The following is a 23181-nucleotide window of genomic DNA, read 5'->3' on the forward strand; positions in this document are numbered from 1 at the left end:
TGTGAAAACTTTGGATTTCTCTGCAGAGAAATACATGCAAACGTTTACATTAATTTCCAAACTGCTTCTTTGAAATCCATCCATGGGACTCACAGATTAGAAATCCCTCACTGGTTCGTGGGTCTTCTAGAAGCTAACCATGTTCCTTAGTCAATAATCCCCTTCTAGAAGCATCCAGTGGAGTACAAGAAGGGCAGATCTTGTAGGATTCAGAGTTTCTCTTGGATGATAACCGTCTCTTTACGGTGGATCTCTTAGCGGCATTCCAGGACTAACCTTGTTTTTTCTTGTTAGCTCAATGTTGACAGCAACGAACAAGGCTCCTATGTAGTGGCCATGGAAACCTTTACTAATTTGGGACCCATTGTGGACATGTGCGTGGTGGACCTGGAGAGACAGGGGCAGGGACAGGTAAGAGGGTCATCCTAGAAATGGATGGTTGATATGTTCGCTCAAACTGTGCTCTTCTAGACTTGCCTATCCCGAGTGGGGTGTGCGCACTGAAGATAAGTTTTAAGAGCCTTGCTCACTAACAACGACGCAAGGATAACTACCATTTATTGACTGCATCGCTAGGTCGGTGATACAGATCTACATTATCTGTGATCACACGACACCCTATTAGATAGGAATTCTTGGCTGTTTCAGAAGTGAGGAGACTTGGGACTGAGAAAGATCAAGGAACTTGTCCAAGGTCCCATAACCCCCAAATGGCAGGTGTGTCTGAGTCTAGATCCTGTGTTCTTTCTAGTACACTCTAGGTTCCAATGATGGAAGCCACCTTGCTAGGAGCAGTGGTAGTTGCTTTTTGCTTCTTGGACTAGAATGTCCTGTGTGCTTGGAAAATTTGAGGGACTTGGACATCAGCCTCTGCCAAGTCTGCATCCTCAAACTTAGCTCCACTGGAAGGGTCATTGGGTTTACTTTCCGGGCATCAGTATGATGGCCCCAGGCTTGTGAGGAGGTATTTAGAAACACTTTCTCTATTTGCAGCTGGTTACTTGCTCTGGGGCTTTCAAGGAAGGTTCCTTGCGGATCATCCGAAATGGAATTGGAATCCACGAGCATGCCAGCATTGACTTACCAGGCATCAAAGGTAACCTTTTGGTGGATGTAGGGTGCATATCTTACTTGAGTGACCTTGATCTATGGTCTCATTATGAGTTGTGAAGGCACTTGGGTGGGAGCTAGAGGAAAGCGGGTCAGATGAAGAATTAAAAAAAAAAATGGAAAAGACAAATCAGTGGTAGAATTTATAAGTGCCAAAGTAAACTTGAAAATATATATTATTGACCAAAATTGGATAATGGAGTAGAGAAATGGAAAAGTTTCTAAGTTAAATTGAACGTTTCTATAAGGGAACTAACAGAATCCCTGAAAAAAGAGGAGACTGAGAATATCACATACAAGTGTATATAGTGTAAAGGGAACTTCTAGAACAAAAGTAAAAACCTAAATTCTGGGAGAACTATAATAAGATCAAAGAAAGACTATATAGTGAAAGGCTTTTATGATATATAGGTAGTAGATGACCTATAGTGACCCAGGGTAATGTGACAGAACAGCTATACATCTGCATGGGTGTCTGAAAAATCTGATATGTCATGTTAAGTAAATGTGAATTGGTTAAAACTCACCTATTAAAGGAGAAAGACGATCGGATTGAATCATAAAGCAAAACCAAAGATATATACAGAGAGAGAGAGACACATCAGAAAAAAAGTTATTTAGACTGTTAAATAAGAGGATGGAAATGGATAAATAAAGAAATAGAGGTTTATGAGTTAGAAAGGAAGAGATCATAAAACTACAAAACCCGGAGAATTGACTGGAAAACTACACAACAATTCGTTAAGGTAGTAGGATATAAAATTAATGTACTAAAGTTAATAGCTTTCATGTGAAAACACAGTCCATTCGAAGGTATAGTGGAGGGAAGGAGCCAATTTACAATAGCAGTAAAAAGGCAAAATACCAAGGAATAAACTTTATAAAAAGTGTGCGAAACTTCTACAGGGAAAACATTAAAATACTCCTTAAAGGTTCAAAGGATAGCTTGGTCAGATGAAAAAAAGACATGCCAATGTGCTATAAATGAAATTGTAAAGTAGTCCTTGACCTATTTTTATATTTCATGTATCTCAATAAAAATATCAGGGGTTTTTGTTTTTGTTTTTGTTTTTTTCCTTGACCTAGATAATCCAAGGTCCAAATGGAAAAAGGGAGAAGCAAGAAAAGCCAGGAGATGGGACTAGCCCTACCAGATACTAAAATGTGCCATTAAACCTCAGGGAATAAAAGTGTGGTTTTGGTGCACTAACAGGCAGGGTTCCTTGAGCAAAACTCCCGAAATTAAAAAAACTCAAACATCCAAAAATTTAAAAAAAGTCCAGAAATAGACACAGTTACATGCGGGAATTAAGTATACAATGGTGGTGTCTCAGTTCAGTGAGCTAGAGATGATTTTTTTTTAAGTTTATTTGAGAGAGAGAGAGAGAGATCACACATGCGTTGGGGAGGGACAAAGAGAGAGGGAGACAATCCCAAGCAGGTGCTGTGCTGTCGGCACAGAGCCTGACCAGGGGCTCAATCTCACAACCTGTAAGACCATGACCTGAGCCGAAATCAAGAGTCGGACACTCAACCAGCTGAGGCACCCACGGGCCCCAAAGATGATTTCTTATGTTTATTTATGTTGGAGATAGCACTGGCAGGGGAGGGGCAGAGAGAGAGGAGGACGGGGGATCCTAAGTGGGCCGTGTGCTGACAGCAGTGAGCCCCACGAGCTGTGAGATCATGATCGGAGTCCAAGTCGGACACTCAACCCACTGAGCCACCCAGATGCCCCAAGATGATTCTTTTATGAATGGTTTTTAATAAATGGTGTTCCCAGTCATCAACTGGGGAAAGATGAGTTTGGATCTGTGCTATACTTTGTATCCCTTACTAGAATCCACATGGATCAGACTTCACGTAAAAAGGAGACTGTACAAAAATAAATAAACATAAAAATTTCTTTTTTAAAAAACGGCTATAGAGGGGCGCCTGGGTGATGCAGTTGGTTAAGCGTCCGACTTCAGCCAGGTCATGATCTCGCGGTCCGGGAGTTCGAGCCCCGCGTCAGGCTCTGGGCTGATGGCTCAGAGCCTGGAGCCTGTTTCCGATTCTGTGTCTCCCTCTCTCTCTGCCCCTCCCCCGTTCATACTCTGTCTCTCTCTGTCCCAAAAATAAATAAACGTTGAAAAAAAAATTTTTAAAAACTGGTATAGAAAAGTTAAAAGAAAAAGTTGAATTCTTTTATAATTTTATTTGTTTTATTATTATTTTTTTAATTTTTATTTGTTTTGAAAGAGAGGTAGCAAGCGGGAGACAAAATCCCAAACAGGCTCCCCTCTGTCAGTGCAGAGCTGATGTGGGGCTTGAATTCAGGAACCGTGAAATCGTGACCTGAGCCGAAGTCAAGGGTCAGACCCTTAACCGACTGAGCCACCTAGGTACCCCCCCTTTATAATTTAGTGGGGAAGGTCTTTTAAAATATGACTCCAGTACAGAAGCAAAGGGATTGATTGGTTAATTCAGCCACATAAAAGTAAAACACTTCTGCATGGCAGAAACCAAACTCTGTAAGGTTAAGTCATGAGAAATGGCACACCAGATAAAAATGTTTGTACTTCACCTTATAGACAAAGGCCTAACCTCCCTAATTTATCCAAACATTTCTGTAAAGGGGATCACCAAAAATTCCTGTCCCCAAATTGTAGGAGAACACACATAGACGGGTAATGGATCTTACTTGTAATAAGGGAAGTGCAAATCCGAACTGAGTAGCAATACCATTCTTCACCAGGTGACCAGAATCCAAAAGTTTGACAACACTGTTGGTGAGGCTGTGAGGAAATTAGCATGCTTATTGGTAATATTGCCAAAACTACACATGCATTTAATGATTTATAGACAATCTTCTTTCTAGGAATCTACCCCATAGACCTTCGTATGTACAGAATGACATAAATACAAGATTATTTGTTGTGGCATTATGTGCAAAATACTGAAAAAGTGTCCATCAGATAAGACTTAATAATAAACTGGTGTGTCTGTATAATGCTGTGCATCTGTTAAAGACAAAGTACTGTTCAGTTTTGATAAGGGCTTAATACAAAGCGGAAAAGTATGGTGCCAAACAGTGTACGATAGGCTGTTTTGTGTGTGTGTGTGTGTGTGTGTGTGTGTGTGTGTATGTGTATACGTGTATGTGTGTGTGTATATGTGTATATATGTGTGTGTATATGTATGTATATTTATGTGTGTATACGTATGTGTGTATGTATGTACATACGTATGTACGTACATATTTCTTAAGGTTTTATTTTTAAGTAATCTCAACACCCAATATGGGGCTCGAACCCACAACCCTGAGATCAAGAAGCTGCATGCTCCACGGACTGAGACAGCCAGACATCTCTTGTATTTGTATTTGCTTGTAAAATACTGCCAATTTCCTTATAAATTCTTTTTCTTTTTGAAGAATAAACAAGAGACTATTGATGACTTATTTGGCAGATAGGTTTCAGGGAGAGGTATAGGAATGGAACCTCTGTGTACACATTTTAAGAACAGATTTTGATTTTGAGTCATGGAAATGTATTCTCCTCTTCCAAATTAAAGGAAAAACTTAAAAATAATTAGGCTCAAAACAGTTTTAAAAATAACTTCTTCAGGGTCTTAAAGCCAGGAAAGAACAGAGTGGGTATTTCAGCTTTAGGACGGACTCCACAAAGTTCCCGCTCCTTGGGGCCAGGCTGCCCTTCCTTAGATGTGGGGAGCCGAGTGTTGGGCTGTGCTCTGAGTCTTACTCCTTGATCTTTGTTCCAGGTCTGTGGCCGCTGCGGTCTGATCCTAACCGGGAGACTGATGACACTCTGGTGCTCTCTTTTGTGGGCCAGACAAGGTAAGGGTGAGTCTGATGCCAGCTCCAGGTGCTCCTGTGAAGGGTGCAAGGTGGGGAAGCCAGGCCGGCTGACCTGGGCCTTCCCTTCTGCCGCAGAGTTCTCATGTTGAACGGAGAGGAGGTGGAGGAAACCGAACTGATGGGTTTCGTGGATGATCAGCAGACTTTCTTCTGTGGCAACGTGGCTCATCAGCAACTTATCCAGGTAACTGAGAAAGGGGCAGGCACTGTTTACTTGAATTTGACCTACAGTGCAGTCTAGAGCACCACAGGATTTTAAGACAGTCCATTGTTATGACTCTAAAAGTAACAGGAACCCTAGGGAAAGAAAATTAAAATTACTCGATGACCTACCACCCAGTGGTGGGTTAATTTTGGAGTTGTTCCTTTTAACTTTGTTTTTTTCTAAAATGTATGTATATTGTATTTATTCACATTCTCTTTTATAGACTGGGATCGTAACATTTTTATGGTTTGGGGTGCCATATTTGGGCAAACCGCTAATTATGCTTATTTTATGAGACGTATTTTTTCCCTTGTTCTAATAGTAATACACACCTATTTAGTCCTAATGCTCCCGTCCATATATGATTGTCAGCAACACTCTCCACGTTGTTAGAACCAGAACTTACTGTATTCTGATTTTGTTTTAAACATATATGTGACACGGGGGTCAGGTGTCCTTTTTGCGCTTGTTGGCCCCGGGAGCCTGATTTCTGAGCGCCTTCCCACGCTTTCGTTGTTTTCAGTTTGGAGTGACCCCTGGCTCTCTTCACTTTTTGCACATCCCTCTCAACCTTTTGCACTTTCCTTAACTGTCAGTGTTTGTCAGTGTCGGGCATGGCATTTGTGTGCCCGAGATTTAATGAACTTGTCTCCATCTTTTTATCCACTTGGTCTTCCTGTTAGTCAGCCGGCAGTGGTGGATTTGGTAAAAGCCAGAGAGAAGGTTCTGTTGGTTTCTGGACCAAGTGTGGGAGATGCCCAGATACTGATTCATTGCTTTATAAGTGTTTTCTAACTAGTGGCCCGAAGACTGGCACCAGCTCGTGTGTCTGTTATTAAAGGGCTTTACTCTTTAAATAGGAACTCAGTTTTGATAGGTGAGATGAATCAATGACATTACACTGTCATCAACTTGCTTTTTATTTTATTTCGGTGATAAAATAGATTCATTAAACTTATTTTAACATAATTTCGTAGCCTTTTGTAAAGGGTTTTATTTTTTTAACGTTTATTAATTTTGAGAGAATGGAGGAGGGGTGGAGAGAGAGAATCCTAAGCAGGCTCTGTTCTGTCAGCAGGCTCTGTTCTGTCAGCACGGATCCCAACGTGGGGCTCAGTCTCACGAACCGTGAGATCGTGACCAGAGCCGAAACCAAGAGTCAGATGCTTAACCAACTGAGCCATCCAGGCTCCCCTTAAGACTTTTTTTTTTTTATTTTTATTTTTTTAATGTTTATTTTTGAGAGAGAGAGAGAGAGAGAGAGAGAGCAAGTGGGGGAGGAACAGAGAAAGGGAGACACAGAATCCGAAGCAAACTCCAGGCTCTGAGCTTGTCCACACAGAGCCTGATGTGGGGCACGAACTCACGAACCAGTAGTTAATGACCTGAGTCGAAGTCAAATGCTCAACCGACTGAGCCACCCAGGCACCCCTCCCCTTAAGATCTTAGTTTTAAGTAATCTCCACACCCAATATGGGGCTTGAACGCATGACCCTGAGATCAAGAGTCCCACTCTTCCACCGACCGAGCCAGCCCGGAGCCTCCAAATTTTAAAGCATTTTAATGGTTCGTGTATAGTAAAGAACTTGACTATTTTAGAAGACTGATTTTTGGTTTGAGAAAAACTGCTAGGCCGGTAGTCACAGGGTCTTCCTCTGTTGATAGTTTTCCCAAGACTTCATCAGAATGAATCAGGTTACCTTTTTTTCCCGGTATGTCAGCTGGAAGTGTTTTGTTTTGTTTTTTTTTTTTAATTTTTTTTTTTTTCCAACGTTTATTTATTTTTGGGACAGAGAGAGACAGAGCATGAACAGGGGAGGGGCAGAGAGAGAGGGAGACACAGAATCGGAAACAGGCTCCAGGCTCTGAGCCATCAGCCCAGAGCCTGACGCGGGGCTCGAACTCACGGACCGCGAGATCGTGACCTGGCTGAAGTCGGACGCTTAACCGACTGCGCCACCCAGGCGCCCTAACCGGAAGTGGTTTTAAGCCAGCCTTCTTCAGGGCTTCAGCGACAGATGGCATCTACCGGAACTAATCGTTTTAGGTGTTTGGGGAAGAAAAATACATGGCAGAGAGGACTTCCCTAGTTTACTTTTAGGGCTCCACTAGGGCAGCCTTTACCACCTTCCCCCTTGTGGATGGATCCCGGCAGGTGCTTGGAGACACTGCTCTTTTTTTTCCTAGATCACCTCAGCATCTGTGAGGTTGGTCTCTCAAGAACCCAAAGCTCTGGTCAGTGAGTGGAAGGAGCCTCAGGGCAAGAACATCAGCGTGGCCTCCTGCAACAGCAGCCAGGTGGTGGTGGCCGTGGGAAGGGCCCTCTACTACCTGCAGATCCACCCTCAGGAGCTCCGGCAGATCAGGTGTGTGCTGGTCGGTCTGCTCTGCCTTTCCCCTCCTGTTCTCTGGGTCTTCGTTCATCTTCGGAGTCCTTCCTCTGCCATCTTCCTCTTTGTTCAGCCACACAGAGATGGAACACGAAGTGGCCTGCTTGGACATCACCCCACTGGGGGACAGCAACGGGCTGTCCCCTCTTTGTGCCATTGGCCTGTGGACAGACATCTCTGCACGTATCTTGAAGCTGCCCTCTTTTGAGCTACTGCACAAAGAGATGCTGGGTGGAGGTAGGTGTCTCCTGAGGACCCTTTAGGGGTTGGGATCCAAGTCAGAATGTGGAGCAAGATCTTGACGTGCCCCTCTCCCACAGAGATCATTCCTCGTTCCATCCTGATGACCACTTTTGAGAGCAGCCACTACCTCCTTTGTGCCTTGGGAGACGGGGCACTTTTCTACTTCGGGCTCAACATTGAGACGGGTGAGCAGAACACTTTGGACGGGGAGTCTTTGAGAAATCAGGAGTGAGCAGTTAGTGGCCTTAGCCTCGGCCCACTGCTCTTGAACCTCCACAGCCCAGCTGTTTGTCCCGTGTCCTGTCCTTCTCTCTCCTGATGCCGTTCTTTCTGTAGGCCTGTTGAGCGATCGGAAGAAGGTGACTCTGGGCACCCAGCCCACGGTATTGAGGACTTTCCGTTCTCTCTCTACCACCAACGTCTTTGCTTGCTCTGACCGCCCCACTGTCATCTACAGCAGCAACCACAAATTGGTCTTCTCCAATGTCAACCTCAAGGAAGTCAACTACATGTGTCCCCTCAACTCTGATGGCTATCCTGACAGGTGAGCCTCTTTTTCTTTCTTCAACAGATGCCATTGATGGGGGGCGTCATGATGTTTTCCTCAAACCCTTGTCCTCTAGCCTTTTCCCAAAGTTGAATCTGTGTAAATAGCTAAGATGAGAAATGTAGAACAGAGGTTCTCAGCTCTGGCTGCCCATTAGAAATCCCTGGGATGCTTTATAAAAAGTACAGATATCTTTTGACTCCTTTTCGGATTCTGATTCAGTAGATCTGGGGTTCAGCCCTAGTATCTATATTTTCAGGAAACCTCCCTAGTGATTCAGATGGTTAGTTGGTTTCTGAACCCCTGATTTAGAAATGATTGTGTATTCTTCTAGAGCTGGGTTTCTCATAGTATGATCCTCCCCACGCCCCCCCCCCCCCCCCCCCCCAGCAGCTCCAGTAAACTCCACCGAATCAGAAACCCTGGGGGTGGGGCCCAGCACTCTCGCTCATTCTGATGCAAATGAGATTTTGAGGATCCTAGTTGTAGATTCTGTAGCTACATTTTTAGCATTAAATGGAAAGCAGTTAAAAATCTCAACCGTGGGTGGGTCAGTCGGTTGAGTGGCTCAGGTCCTGATCTCACAGTTTTGTGAGTTTCATCAGGCTCTCTGCTGTCAGCACTGATCCCACTTTAGATCCTCTGTCTTCCTCTCTCTCTGCCCCTCCCTTGCTTGCACTCGTCTCTCAAAAGCAAATAAACGTTAAAAAAAATCTCAGCCTAGGCCCAACCAGACTTATTAGTGAGATGGGGGGTGGCAGTGAGACCAGGGATCTGAATGTTTCAAGATCGCCCCCTTCTCCACCCCCTCATGATTTTTAGCATAGAGTCAAAGTTGAGAACCACTAACGAGTAAGCTAGTGTAATTCTGCCTTGTTTTTCTTCCCCTTACGGAGTTGCCTCGTAGAATCCTTTCCTTCCTTGGGTCTACTCAATCTAAACCCAGACCCTTCTTTCCAGCCTGGCACTGGCCAACAATAGCACCCTCACCATTGGCACCATCGACGAGATCCAGAAGCTGCACATTCGCACGGTCCCCCTCTACGAGTCCCCCAGGTGAGGGCCAGGGGAGGAGGGCCGCGGAGCTCAGCCATCTGGGCGTTGGTGTGGGCACTTCAGACCTGTTCTGAGAGGCACTGTCCACACCTGTTCTCCAGGAAGATCTGCTATCAGGAAGTGTCCCAGTGCTTCGGGGTCCTTTCTAGCCGGATTGAAGTCCAGGACACGAGTGGGGGCACCACGGCTCTGAGGCCCAGTGCCAGCACCCAGGTGAGAGCATGGACACAGAAAGATGGCATCACAGCAGGGCTGGCAAACTCTTCAGTAAAAGGTCACATAGTGGGTGCGGCTTTGTCGGCCCTGTGGGAACGACTCCTCCAGTCGGCCGTTACGGAAGCAGCCGTCGACACAAGTAGGATAGCTGGGTTCCAGGAACACCGTGTTATGAAAACAGGCAGCGAGCTGGATTTGGCACCCTCATCAGAGGGTTGAGAAGAATTTGGGATAAGTGTGGAAGTCCGTGATTTTGCTAGTCCGTAGCCTTGCCGGATGAGTAATTCTCTTGGTTCATCAATTTGAGGGCTTTGTAGGTATGAGTAACGGGGGGCAGCGTTAGCATAACAGGTAAGAGGTGGGGTCTGGAGTCTGGCAGAACTGCCTTCAGGGTTTACTGCTAGCTGTGTGACCTTGGGCAAGCCTAAAGTGCAGATTTCTCATCTGTGAAATACGGGTGCCAGTCTGCGGCCCCACGTGATAGACTCAGTGGCGGTGTTAGCTGACACTTTTGTTCCGCGTGTTCTCTGCTTTTCTTGCTCCCAGACATCTGTGCTGGAACCATCTCTCCTTAACCCAGAGCATAAGGTCTTTACACCTGTCTTCATTTCACCTGCTTCCTGCGCTTCCCATCGACAGAGCTGGAGTCTCCTGCCTCGCTAGGTTGCCTTAGTTCTTCATTCGCTTTGTTCGAGTGACTTGACATCACTGTCTTAATGGCCGTTAGCGACCCTCAGGCTCTTCTGTGTTGGACTGCTGTGGCAATTTTATACGGGATTTGGCTCCTTATCCTCAGTCCCCGTGTCCTCTCCGAAGCTCTCTGTTCTTCTGGCTCCCCTCGAGCTGCCAACCTTGAGATTTCCTCATTCAGATCCACTTCTGTCCCCTGGTCCTGGCCGGCCCCCTCCCGTTCTCCCTTTGAGAGGGCGTGTGCGTTCTGTGTTCTCAGGCCCTGTCCAGCAGCGTCAGCTCCAGCAAGCTGTTCTCCAGCAGCACAGCGCCTCACGAGACGTCCTTTGGAGAAGAGGTGGAGGTGCACAACCTCCTCATCATCGACCAGCACACCTTCGAAGGTGCAGATGAGCTCTTTCTGTCATTTGCTGCCCACGTCCTCCTCCCTCAGCTAGCCGATTCTGGGCTCTCATAGGTTCCGAAGTTGGGTAAACCTCGTGGCAGACCATCCGAGGAGGAGGAGAAGCAAGGAGGGGTGGGACCTCTGGGTTGGCCAGGAGTCCAGGGTGCCGGGCCGCCTCCCGTCAGCACAGGCTGGTGAGGGGCGGAGACAGGCTGAGGGGACAGGAGCAGCTGGAGGCGGCGTCCCGGCACCACCCGCACCGTGCTTGGAGCCCGGCTGGGGGCCTCCCTGGAGCACAGGGGTACCTGTGTGTGGGGCTCAGCAGCCAGTCACGCCTCCCGGTCTCCTTCCAGTGCTTCATGCCCACCAGTTTCTGCAGAACGAGTATGCCCTCAGCCTGGTCTCCTGCAAGCTGGGCAAAGACCCCAACACGTACTTCATCGTGGGCACGGCCATGGTGTATCCCGAAGAGGCGGAGCCCAAGCAGGGTCGGATCGTGGTCTTTCAGTATTCGGACGGTAAGTGGGCACTGTCACCAGCCTTTGAGAGATCTGACATCCCGGGAAAGTGAGACCGTTTGGGTTCAGGGCCTTGGTGAAGCAGTGGAAGAGCCTGAATCGATTGCTGTGCCACGAGACTTTGTGTTCTGCCACTCAAGCTGCTGCTGATCTGAATCAGTTTTCACAGAGGGGGGCGGCAGACCCACAAGTAAAATCTAGCTTGCGTTTCTTCCTTTTCTACTCTTTGAAGGGAAGCCGGGTGGGGGTGGGGGCGGGGGAGGTGAAGTACGGGTAAGAGAATCGAGCGGCCAGAAGGAGAGGAATCCTAGGTTTGCTTTGCACTTGGTTGCTCAGCCGTGTGGGTCCTGTTGCAGCTTTAGTGCTTCGTGTGCACATCTGTCTCTTCTCATCTCCCCTACCCAAGAGGGTTCTCAGGACTCACTATCAACCCCAAAATCTCAGCTCAGATGGCTGAGATGGAATGTGGTCTCCATCTTGGGAGTCGGAGCTGCAATTTTGGGGGCGGCAGATCTTGGACACAGCGTGGAGTCGCTGCACATTCTGTTGGGGCTCATAGCTGTGGTGGTGGTTAACCCCAGGAGACACTGACTCTGCTTCCTGCATTCAGATGCGTGGTTTGGGAGCAGGAATTAGAGCCAGAGGGGGAATCAGGATTCTTTTGATGAGTTAAAGTGTGGGCTCCTAAAGGAGACTCAGAGTCTCTTCTCTCTCCCCTCAGGAAAACTACAGACTGTGGCTGAGAAGGAAGTGAAAGGGGCCGTGTACTCCATGGTGGAATTCAACGGGAAGCTGTTAGCCAGCATCAATAGCACGGTGAGGCCGCTTGGTGTCACGCCCTGGGTTGCACCCCATCGTCTACAGAGCATGTCTCTCTCACGTTCCCCGAGGCTGCCTATGTGTCAGATGCTAAGGATGACAGGGTGGGGGGGATGGAGGGCGCAGCTGGGCATCTGGGGAGCTCGGGTTGGCCCAGCTCTTGGCCTTGGTTACGGGAGCCCCCCGTGCCTATCAGATCCTGAGCGCTGTGGGTATTGAGAACAGGGTGCGGGCTGCAGTCCCTGTGCTTGCGAGTGGGCCATGGCGGGGGACTATTCCACCTGTACGGAACAAGGTGAGCCAAGCCGTGTTATTATCCTTGGTACGTCCCGGAAGTACTGGTTCCGTGAAACAGTCCATTGTAGGTGTGAGATGTAGCAGTGGACAAAGAGCTGGTTCTGGGACCTACGAGCAGCTAGTACACATATCTGTTCTTGAGACGATGAGAGATAAAAGTGGGGCAGGGACTGAGGAAGTGCCAGAAGGAGCGTGGGGTGGGGACTGCTATTTCATCACGTGGTTGGGGGTGGGGGGCGGTTCTTGCTGAGAAACTGACATCCGGGCAGGTTCCTGAGGGACGGAGAAGCCATGCCTATGTCTCGGAGAAGCCAAGTGCGAGGAGTAGGAGGTAGGAGCGGTCCTGCTGTCTGCGTGGGAGCGAGCTGGGGCAGGCAGGGGGGTCAGAGGGGCAGCCAGGGGCCTGATAGGCTGTTTAAGGACTTTGGGGTTTTACCGTGAGATGATGGAGACTTCTAGAGGGTTTGAGCAAATGCTTGGATATGGTTGGACTTGTCTTGGAAAGATCACTTCACATCTTAGGAAAGGCCGGAGGAGCCCAAGGGCCGCAGCGGTGAGATCTGTCAGGCTGTAGTGCTGATGCAGACAGCAGTGGCTGGTTTCTGGGAGCAGGGGCGCTGGAGAAGGTAGAGAGGGCTCCGGCACACAGGCATGATCGATCATTAACTGAATCTCCAGTCTCTCCCTTCCCCAGAGGATGGGGGAGGGGGCCAACAGGTCCAGGCTTCTAATCATGGGCACCGGCCCACATCCTGAACTATCCAGGAACCACCAAGAGGCACCTCATTAGAACCAAGGACTCTTGTCACCCGGGAAATTCTGGGGGATTTAGGAGCTCAGTGTAAAATGCTGCTCTCATTTAGGAAGTTACAAGGGTTTTAGGAGCACGCTAGGTCAGGAACCGGGGGCAGAGACCAAAGGTATTTTTCTATGTCCCAGTGAGGAAACCAGAGGTTTCCTGGTTTTGGACCTCCTGGGTCTCAGTAGTCACGTTAGTGAAGATGTCACGATGGTTGCCAGATGGGCTAGAGATGGCAGGGCAGCGGTTATGACACGGCACTTAAAGCCGGCAGCGTGTTGGGTGCGTGGGTGGCTCAGTCGCTTAAGGTCCAACTTCGCTCAGGTCATGATCTTGTGGTTTGTGGGTTCGAGCCCTGTGTCGGGCTCTGTGCTGACAGCTCAGAGCCTGGAGCCTGCTTTGGATTCTGTGTCTCGCTCTCTCTGCCCCTCCCCCGCTCATGCTCTGTCTCTCTCGGTCTTAAAAATAAATGAACACTAAAATAAATAAATAAGCCAGCAGTGTGGATGAGGTCACCCAAGATCGTCCACATGCTGAGAGTGGGTGGAGGAGGGACCAGAAGGCCGAGCCCTGGGATCCTCCGGCCCATAAGTTGGGGTGATGGGGAAGAACGAGCCAAACGCAGAAGGGGTGAGGAATGAAGTAGGAGAGGAACCAAGAGAGAAAACTCTTCTGGAAACCACAGAAAGAATTTCGGGTGGGGGCGAATTGATAAATTACAGGTGCTGTCAGAAGTTAGGTAACGTAAGGGTTACGAGTTGGCCTCTGGTTTTGCCACCGTGGAAGGTATTGCTGCCCTCGGCCAGAGCAACTCTGGGTGGGCAGTGGGGTGGAAAGCTGGGAGAGGAGCGTTCGACCAGGACTGGGAGGAGAGGGCTGCTGGCGTTAGAACCGCTTTCAGGGAGTTGGTGTTGAAGGGAGAAAAGAGTAATGGGGTGACTGCAGGTGTGGCAGGACAAGAGAGTTGTTAGCTTTTCAAGCTTGGAAACACAGCTGCACGCTTCTGTGTGGACGAGAACGGTCCATGAGACACGAGGTGCTGGAGCTGTGTTTTTGAGTAGACCGGTGGGAGGTGGGACGCAGTACCCATGGGGGCCCCGGATGTTGGAAGCACCGGTCCGCTTGGTTGTGTCTACCCTTCGAAGGAGCTGAGAGAAAGGGTGGAAATGGAGGGAGTAGAGGGTTCAGGAGGTATGGCTCGTAGCCTCAGGACCTGGAGGGCCGCGGACCAGGAGAGTATCCGGTTACTGGGAAGTAGAAGGAGCTTGCTGTCTGTGAGTGGTCTGAGAGGCGGTGAAACCAAGGACACAAGATTCTGGAATTGTGTAGTGGCAGGTTCTGAGGGTGACTGTTGGATGGACAAGATACGTGAGGAGAGGGGGGTGACGAGAGGAAAGGAGTCGGTATTGGGCCTTTTCTATGAATGTGAAAGTCACCAAGGATCCCAGGAAGGCTGTGTGGGGGAGTGTGGTGGGGTGGGGGTGTGCATGGCTGCTCTGGGGCTGGCAGAGTCTGAGGGGGTGGGCTTCTGGATGGCACGTCAGGGAGGAGGCAGGATGGAGGTGAGAAAGGGCCGGCTGGGAGTGCTCGGAAGCCTGTCTTTCCTCCAGCCTCAGCAGTACAGGGGACAGGGGCAGGGAGAAGTTGAGAGAGCTTGGAGTCCTTGTGAAAAGAGCCACGTCTGAGAGAAAGGGGATTGGCCAGAGAGGAGGCTGCCCAGGGACTGTGCTCCAGCAAGTGGGTGCAGAGCCTGTGCGTGGGACGTGGGCGGGGGGGGGATGCGAGGTTAAGGAGGAGGTGGCTAGACCATTGCTGTCTAACGGAGCTCCCATAGGAGTCACAGGTGTCATTTTAGACTTTCTTGTTGTCATGTGAGTAAAAGTGAAGGGTAGATGAAATTGACTTGAGGAATGTATTTTATTTAACCCAATAGGTACAAACTATCATTTCAACACGTAGTCAATGCAAAAATTATTAGGGAGATATTTTGTGAGTTATTCATACAGAGACTTCAAAACCTGCTTCGTGTTTTTACTCTTAAAGCACATCTCAGTTTGGGCTAGCCACATTTGAGGTGTTTTGTAGCTACCTGTGGCTAGTGGCTGCCATATTAGACAGAACCTGCTGGGTTAAAGAGTGGACATCCTGGATTTTTGGTGGTGTCTGACCTTGGTTTTGACTGTCTCCACAGCAGACAGACTGTGAATGGAGAGTGAAGGGGGTGGGGGGTGTTGCCGGGAGCATGTTGTGTTTGGCCCCATTTTTACTCCACTCTTGGAGTGGGCTTACCCAAAGATAGGGGGCTCTGGGTACCCGTGACCCTGCCGATGGAGGTGTGGTAGCCATTGTAATTGTCATGTGTGACTCTTGGAGGGCAGGCACCTCTTTGGAGTCCGGTTTCTTTACACGTACCCTGAGAAATCATGGCCTGGTATATTCTGTCCAGCAGTTCCTGTATGTGCTGAAGCCTTGGGCGGGACCACCTGGATCCTGGGGGTCTGCCAGGGAGTGGAGTCCTCTGACTGGGTTGTGCCGAATATGTATCTGTTTGTCTGCTGGACTGTAAAGCATCTTCATTAGTTTGGAGGTGTGGTTGTAACTGAAGAAACATAGCAGTGGAGAAGAAAAAAGGGGGGAAAACTCTTTGGGTGGAGGGGTGGCCACAGATCTAGTTCTTTGGGCCCTTCCTTCCTTCCTCTCTCTTCTTTCTCTCTTTCTTTCTTGAGCGCACACACTCATGCAAGTGGAAGAGGGCGGAGAGAGGGAGAGAGAATCTTAAGCAGGCTCCACGCTCAGTGTAGAGGCCAATGCGGGGCTTGATCCCACGACCCTGGGATAAAGACCTGAGCCTTCAGTTATTTGAAAGAGTCCTTGAGTTATTTGACCATGTTTCTGTTGGACTTTCTATTACATTTTCTCTGCTCATTGGGTTCACGTCAGAATGTTCTAAGAACATATGTTCTGAGAAGGGTTCAGAAAAGACGGTTCTTTGGGAGGTGATGTTGTTCCTTCCTGATCAAGATGGATCTTCTTTTTCCAGAAATACTTCTGTAGGTCAGTTCTCAACTGTCAGTCACGAGAAGACTATCTTTTGTTGTGTCTTTAGTATTGCTTGCGTTACTGTTTACTTGGTATCTTTCTTGACACTGGACTCATTTTTTTTATGTAAAGGAAAACTTTTTATTACCAGTTTGACGTGCTCACTCTATTTTCGTATCTCGTAAGTGTGTGATACCAAAATAAAATATTCACGCAAGTTCCGCAGCAAGCCGGCTCACCTCCCATACTGCACTCCGGTAAATGGTGCTGCACATGGAGGCTTGAAGAGGGGGACGGGGGGCCGTTCTGAGAGGTTTGGGGCCCCTCGGGTTGAGAGAAACGGGATGTCCTTCCCAGGTGCGGCTTTATGAGTGGACAACAGAGAAGGAGCTTCGCACCGAGTGCAATCACTACAACAACATCATGGCCCTCTACCTGAAGACCAAGGGCGACTTCATCCTGGTGGGCGACCTGATGCGCTCAGTGCTGCTGCTTGCCTACAAGCCCATGGAGGGGAACTTTGAAGAGGTAGTTGGGGTGGGGGCAGACTTCTCACGATGTGGCCTCCGCGAGTGTTTCTGCGGTGGGGAGGGGTAATCAAGCCCAGCGGGGGCAGGTTTTTCCCGGAGCATCCTTTCTGCTTTGGTTAGGTGTTTTCGGAGGACCCTCCCCGGCACTTGAATCTCACCATTCAGCTGTAACCAGCTGGGATGCACTGGCCGGAGATGGGGGGTAGCGTCTCTGTAGAGCGGCAGTCGTTAAACACAGGGCCGTCTCTTCCGCGGGGCGGGCTCTTGGCCTCTGGCCAAAAGACCAGTCGGAGAACTCGCTTCCGTTACACACTGCTGATTATATTTTCTTGTTGTACCTTACCTATTTGAAGATTGCTCGAGACTTCAATCCTAACTGGATGAGTGCTGTCGAAATCTTGGATGACGACAATTTCCTGGGGGCTGAAAATGCTTTTAACTTGTTCGTGTGTCAGAAGGATAGGTGAGTGACCAGCTTTGGGGACGGCGGGGCGGGGGGCAGGGCCCCTGAGTGGTGGATGAGGACGTCGGGTCCTTTCTCGGTGTCAGCGCGCCTCCTCACTGAGGTAGAGTTCTTCCACGAGGGAGTCAGAGCCACAGCAGTCGTCGTCTCCAGGCCGCCTCCTCCGCTGGGGCGTGCGTGGGCTCACCAGGGACGTGGAGCACATGGTGTCCCGTGCGTGTGGCCCGTGGCGGGGATGGGAGGTGCAGGGAGCGAGTTTCTCACACTGCCTTTCAGCGCTGCCACTACCGATGAGGAGCGCCAGCACCTCCAGGAGGTCGGTCTCTTCCACCTGGGCGAGTTCGTCAACGTCTTCTGCCACGGCTCTCTGGTCATGCAGAACCTGGGCGAGACTTCCACGCCCACACAGGGCTCGGTGCTCTTCGGCACAGTCAATGGCATGATTGGTAAGGCGGGCGCCTGCAGGGCGCGCTGCGGCATAGACCCCCGTTCGGAGGGACGCGGACGGCGGTGGGCCGCTGCCAAGGCGTCCGCTAGCAGAGGCTGCCTCGAGCTCGGCTCTCCTCGCGTGGCTTTCCGGGGCTGCCCTCGGAGGAGGAAGCGTGCCGCGGGCTCTGCGGCTCACGGCTCCCTTTGCTTCTCCAGGGCTGGTGACCTCGCTGTCCGAGAGCTGGTACAACCTGCTGTTGGACATGCAGAATCGACTCAATAAAGTCATCAAAAGTGTGGGCAAGATCGAGCACTCTTTATATCCTTTCCAGGGGCGTGTCCCAGCACAGGTAGACAGCTGCATTACCCTAGGCTGCTTCTGGAAACTGCTGCTGTTTAGGACTGTCTTGACTAGCTTCCCATGGGGAATGGACTTTTGTGGGTTTTGTTTTGTTTTGTTTTGTTTTGTTTTGTTTTGTTTTGTTTTGTTTTGTTTTGTTTTGTTTTGAATGTCTGTTTGTTTTGAGCGAGCAAGCATGGGGAGGGGGCAGAGAGAGAGCTGTGCAGGCTCCCCACTGTCAGCACAGAGCCTGATGCGGGGCTTGATCTCAGATGTTCGTGAGAGTATGACCTGAGCCAAAATCGAGTCAGATGCTTAGCAGACTGAGCCACCCAGGCACCCCAGTGTGTGTGTGTGTGTGTGTGCTTAATATACTTCTGGAAAAATTCAAACACACGGTAGCAGAGAGAATAGTATAGTGACTCCCCATGTACTTATCACCCAGCTTACCTGGTTCATTTTAGAAATGTATTATTTGTGTCCTTGAAATATGCCTCTGGTCTTTCTGACCTTACATGTCAAACAGGAAATTTAGATGACCACGTAGGAATGTGCTTTCAGAGATCTTGTTGGGGACAGCAGGGTCTGAGAACTCTTGAGAGAGGCTGGTGGGAGAAGAAGGGAAAAGTGAAGAAGCCGAAAGCTCCAGAAGCCCAGGGATCAGGCCCCTGTGACACCCAGGATCCAAGTACTGCTGGACATTTGCTTATTCCTGGAGATAGAAAGAGTCCTCCCCAGGCAGGAGGGCGGGAGGGCTCTGGGCCCATTCCAAGGCAGGACGGCCCAGCTCTTGCCTGCGATAGAGGCAATGGGCTGGTGTGTCAGCTTTTGCTACCCACCAGGGCTTTTGGCATGCTTCTTCTCCCACTAAGCCTCAGTTTATTCATCTGTGTAGATCAAGGTTACACTTAGAAGCGTGGTTCTTCCCGGGTGTGCACGTCAGACTACCTGGAGTGCTTGTGGAAAACATCCGTATGTGGCCAGGCTCTGTGCTAAGGAGACGGTCTGATCTGTAGTTTTCTTAAAGTATTTTTTTAATGTTCATTTATTTTGAGAGAGAGAGAGACAGACAGAATGAGAGACAGAATCCCAAGCAGGGTCCGCACTGTCAGCACGGAGCCCGACACAGGGCTCGATCTCATGAACTGTGAGAACATGACCTAAGCTGAAATCAAGAGTTGGATGCTTAACTGACTGAGCCACCCAGGTGCCCCTGATATGTTTTAAAAACATTTTGAAGATCACTCTACTAGAGAATATTTGGATCAGGTGATAATTTTACCTAAGGCCTTTCAGTTCCAAAACTGTCTAAAGAGCAAACATTTCTTGTTCTCATTTTGGTGATCGCTTTAGATTGTGGTGTTGGGCAGAGGCGGGGATGACAGAGAGAGTAAGGCTGTTTGCAGATAATTGCATGTTCCTTAACTCACCTGTCCACCTGGAGATCCTTTCATACTGAGCGAAAGACAGAACCGGCCACAGGCTTCATTGATGGAGACTTGATTGAGAGTTTCCTAGACATCAGCCGGCCCAAGATGCAGGAGGTCGTGGCAAACCTACAGGTGAGCTGTGCGGTGTTTGGACTGTGACCCAAGTCCATGGCAGGGCCAGGAGTGCTGGAGACACCAGAGTGCCGGTGTCTCCTGCCTCCACCCCCAAGTACCAGCGGCCCTTTCTAAGTAGTTTCCTACCCACGTGGGAAGGTGGAGTCCGAGGGCAAGGGGATGTGGCTGAGCGTCACGGCACTGTACTAGGAACTTCACCTGTGTGACCTCCAGGAGTGAGGGCATATTCGGGCATGTACAGATCTCTGGCAACCCACAGATGGGAGGCAGGGTCAGGATCCTATAGGGAAGAGACCTTGCCACAGTGCAGAGTTTTGGGGTATTGTTCACTGGAGATGGTGCCTCTGGGGGACATTCTGGAAGGGAGAGAGATGTATGCCAGGTGGTGGCCTTCGAACCAGCTTTGCTGTCAGGAGACCTTGCTGACTTGTACCTTTAAGGAAAGGTGTGGGTTTCCGATGAGACCTCCTTCCCTGCCACGGCAATACTGCCGACAGGTGCTTCTCGCTGTGACTGTCCTTTCGCCCCTCCCTGGGGTGAGAGAGCACCCCAGTGGCCCTCACAGTCCTCCCCTTTCCTCATTGCAGTATGATGATGGCAGCGGAATGAAGCGAGAGGCCACCGCCGACGACCTGATCAAGGTTGTGGAGGAGCTGACGCGGATCCATTAGCCAAGGGCTGGGGTCCCCTTTCCCAGACCCTCCCTGAAGGCTTTGCTCTCCTGCCCTGCTCCCCTCCCCCGCCACTGTCTTCTCGGCCAGGGGAAACCTTCCCCTAAGCCAGCTGTCCCAGAGGCCACAGTCTACCTGTGTGGAAATGGGGATTTCTTTGAACTAAAACCAGTTCACTGGAGACCTGGGAACGGGGTGAAGGTGAAGTATTTTCTCCCTGGATGTTTACCAGTCTCAGATGATTCCAGCCATCGCTTTGGACCACCAAGCCTTGATTGGTGTTGCCGGTTGTCCTTCCAGGGAGGGAGTTTGCAGCTCTTGGGCTGAAAAGAAGCTCTGTGTGCGTGTGTGTGTGTGTGTATGTGTGTGTGTATGTGTGTGTGTGTATCACACTCATGCATTGTCCTCTGCTATCTTTTTATTTAGGTTGGGGTGTGGGGAGGCTGTGGGTAGGGGGGAAGGGGGTGGGACGGGTCATTGTCTCTGAAGTGAGAGCTTCCTTTTGCTTTCTCTATTGCCTGAGAGCTTTGGGTCTGGAGGCCTGACCACCAGGCCATGAGCTGCTCTGAGTCTGAAACCTGGAGATGGTGGGTGTTACCCAAGCCACAGCCTTTTTTTGTCTCTGGGGAACGGCCTTCTTCAGAGGGAAGAAGGTCGGGGGCCGTGAATTGGTTGTTAGTTTCCGAGTTTTACCAAATAAAGTAGAATCTAAGAAGAAAGATCCATTTGCTTCCGCTTTCCTTCCTGCTGCCCAGCTCCCCAGCATCAACCCGGTCACACTGCAGCGGTTCAGTGTAAGGTCCTTTCCCTCCTTTACGGCAGCCACTGTAGTCACTTGACTTTGCTGCTGCAACAGCGGTTCCCAAGGAGAGAAATGACAGCTGTGTCTTCTTTGCCACGTGATCGTTTTTGGTGGGATCCCAAGGATAACGGGAGTCAGGGCTTCAAAACTCAGTGGCCTTGAGTGCTCTTGACCCTGTAGTCACCATTTGATTCCCAGTCGCCTCTGTTAGTAACCTGCTGGGCCTGGGGGTTGCTTGGGCTCCCTTTCCTGGTGTCATTTCAGACACGTGTACAGCGTCCGGCCAAGCAGCCCCCAGGCGCTACTCCTTGGCCCGGGCGAGGAGCTCCTCATGCACCTCCCAGCTTCCTGTTGCCACATGCCCTTTGGAGTCTGATTTTATTTCCTCTGGTTTAATCAGGTAAACCTTTGGCGCCTTGGGTTTGAGAATACAGGAGTAGGACACGTTTGGGGTTCACCCTTCTGTGCAGCAAACAGAGCCCGTCTTCTTTTGGCTCAGTGGGTCACAGTGTTTGGGCCCACATTTCCACCAGTGACCCAGTGGGAATAAAGGCTGCTCTGTCCCAACAGTGGAGAGGAGGGTTGATCCTGGGCATATTGGCAGGCTCCTTTAAGACCAGCCTTTGATACAGTGTCAGGAAAATTGTGGTTTCAAGTTCAAACTGTGGTTTCGGGAGATTCTAGCTTAAAAGAGAAAGGGCAAGGAAGCATCTCCACTTTGGGGGTCTTCGGGAGTAAGTCTCATTTCCTAGGAGGCATTCCGGGTGTTTCTTTACTGTTCTATTCCCCTTCCTCTTCTGGGATTTCTGAGGGTGGGGAGTAAGGGTCTTAAGGGAAAAAATAATCAGCATCTCTCAAAAAAAAACCACAGTTTGAACTTGAAACTCAACACTGTGATTTGAATTCTTCAAGTCATGGTTTGAATTGAAAAGGCCTGCCCCCATGCCAGAGACCAGCTTTAATGAGGCAGGCAAGCAACGGTCTCCAGATTGTGATTATTTTAAAAATTTAATCCTAGATGGAGGATTGACTCTAAGGTGCGGAGGTGAGAAAGAGACTGTGGTGGGAGGATTATCCGGTCCTTTTTCGTGGTCTGACCTGCAGCCGCGGAGACCTGCTACCTTGAGTAAGGAGGTTCTTCCGTGTCAGTGGCTTCAGTCTTGACTTTGGGAGCTGTGGAGTCCTTGCAGTTTTGTTTTGTTTGCTATAATCTTGGGTATATTCACTCTGGATTGAATTCCAGCAATCCTTTGGAAACTGACGTTCTCCCGCCACACTCCCACAACCCCTCTTAAAAACGATTAATCACCTCTCGAGGGGTGAAAGGTTGCCCTTGGAGCTTTGCTACAGCCAGCTGGAGTGGCTCCTTTCCATGTAGGCGCTGATGAGCTACTCACCCCAGGCCTCTGCACGAAGGGACCTTTGGGAGAATAATAGAAACACTGACTCATCACATGACCATTTGGAAGGGTCACAAGCCAGAGGCCGCCTTTCTGCAGCCAACAACAACTTGGATCCTCCGCCCTCAGTGGAGGGTCCCTTTTGTTACGGAGAAGCCACAGGCCACAGAAGTGGGGAGGAAACACGGAGGAGCTGTGACGAAGGGGTATGCCTAAACTAGTCCTTGGAGACGAACAATATTAAATTCGAGGCTCTCAGAGTCCAAACTCTGAGAAGCCTCGAGATCGAACGAACCAAAAGACAAAAGAAAGTAGCAAAACACCAAAGGAAAGAAGCGAACCGATGAGAAGAGGAGCAAGGTGAATGCCCTAAGGTCCAAAAGGAACTGGGGGAAAGGAAAGAAACGCCCGGGGCTGTTGAGAAAGCACCGAGGAATGAGTAAATTTTGGAATTCACCATGCCTTAAACATCCTGGGCTCCTCTTGAGGGGAAAATGAGGGTTTGCTTCAAGCACGAAGCTGCAGGTCAACTGTCCAGCTGCTCAGTGACCAATATGGAGCAAACCCTGCTGCAGTTCCGGGGTGAGCCGGTGGCGGAGGGGACAGAGCGTAGCAGAGTGTAGGGAGGAGGCAGCTGAGTCGCGCTGGAGCGTGGGAGAGGCTGGCACGAGGTGGGACAGGTGTGTGCAAGGGAATTTTTGTCTCGTGTAAATGTGTTGAGAACCTGTGGGTAGCTCCTGAGGCCAGGCAAAAGGAGCACCTGTGTGAGTGGTGGCCAAACAGGAATGATGAAGGGCAGTGGTGTGCT

The 23181-nt window shown here is 49.7% G+C and overlaps 1 protein-coding gene across 1 annotated transcript in view; it reads left to right on the forward strand.

Annotated features, from left to right (window-relative positions):
* DDB1 (damage specific DNA binding protein 1) overlaps positions 1 to 20894 on the forward strand; it is a 29794-nt gene extending 8900 nt beyond the window's left edge. Inside the window, exons 9-27 of the mRNA XM_040494957.1 lie at positions 295 to 411; positions 994 to 1096; positions 4873 to 4948; positions 5045 to 5153; positions 7362 to 7540; positions 7638 to 7801; positions 7885 to 7992; positions 8144 to 8351; positions 9315 to 9410; positions 9512 to 9623; positions 10576 to 10699; positions 11055 to 11219; positions 11941 to 12035; positions 16531 to 16701; positions 17057 to 17166; positions 17443 to 17612; positions 17812 to 17914; positions 19374 to 19497; positions 20088 to 20894. Coding sequence (XP_040350891.1) covers positions 295 to 411; positions 994 to 1096; positions 4873 to 4948; positions 5045 to 5153; positions 7362 to 7540; positions 7638 to 7801; positions 7885 to 7992; positions 8144 to 8351; positions 9315 to 9410; positions 9512 to 9623; positions 10576 to 10699; positions 11055 to 11219; positions 11941 to 12035; positions 16531 to 16701; positions 17057 to 17166; positions 17443 to 17612; positions 17812 to 17914; positions 19374 to 19497; positions 20088 to 20171 — 2418 coding nt within the window. The 3' untranslated portion in view covers positions 20172 to 20894. The remainder of the gene's footprint in view (positions 1 to 294; positions 412 to 993; positions 1097 to 4872; positions 4949 to 5044; positions 5154 to 7361; positions 7541 to 7637; positions 7802 to 7884; positions 7993 to 8143; positions 8352 to 9314; positions 9411 to 9511; positions 9624 to 10575; positions 10700 to 11054; positions 11220 to 11940; positions 12036 to 16530; positions 16702 to 17056; positions 17167 to 17442; positions 17613 to 17811; positions 17915 to 19373; positions 19498 to 20087) is intronic.
* The last annotated feature ends 2287 nt before the right edge of the window (positions 20895 to 23181 follow it).

This window comes from Herpailurus yagouaroundi, unplaced genomic scaffold (assembly GCF_014898765.1).
Source record: "Herpailurus yagouaroundi ecotype Mexico unplaced genomic scaffold, PumYag 187, whole genome shotgun sequence".
NCBI classification, from domain to species: Eukaryota; Metazoa; Chordata; class Mammalia; order Carnivora; family Felidae; genus Herpailurus; species Herpailurus yagouaroundi.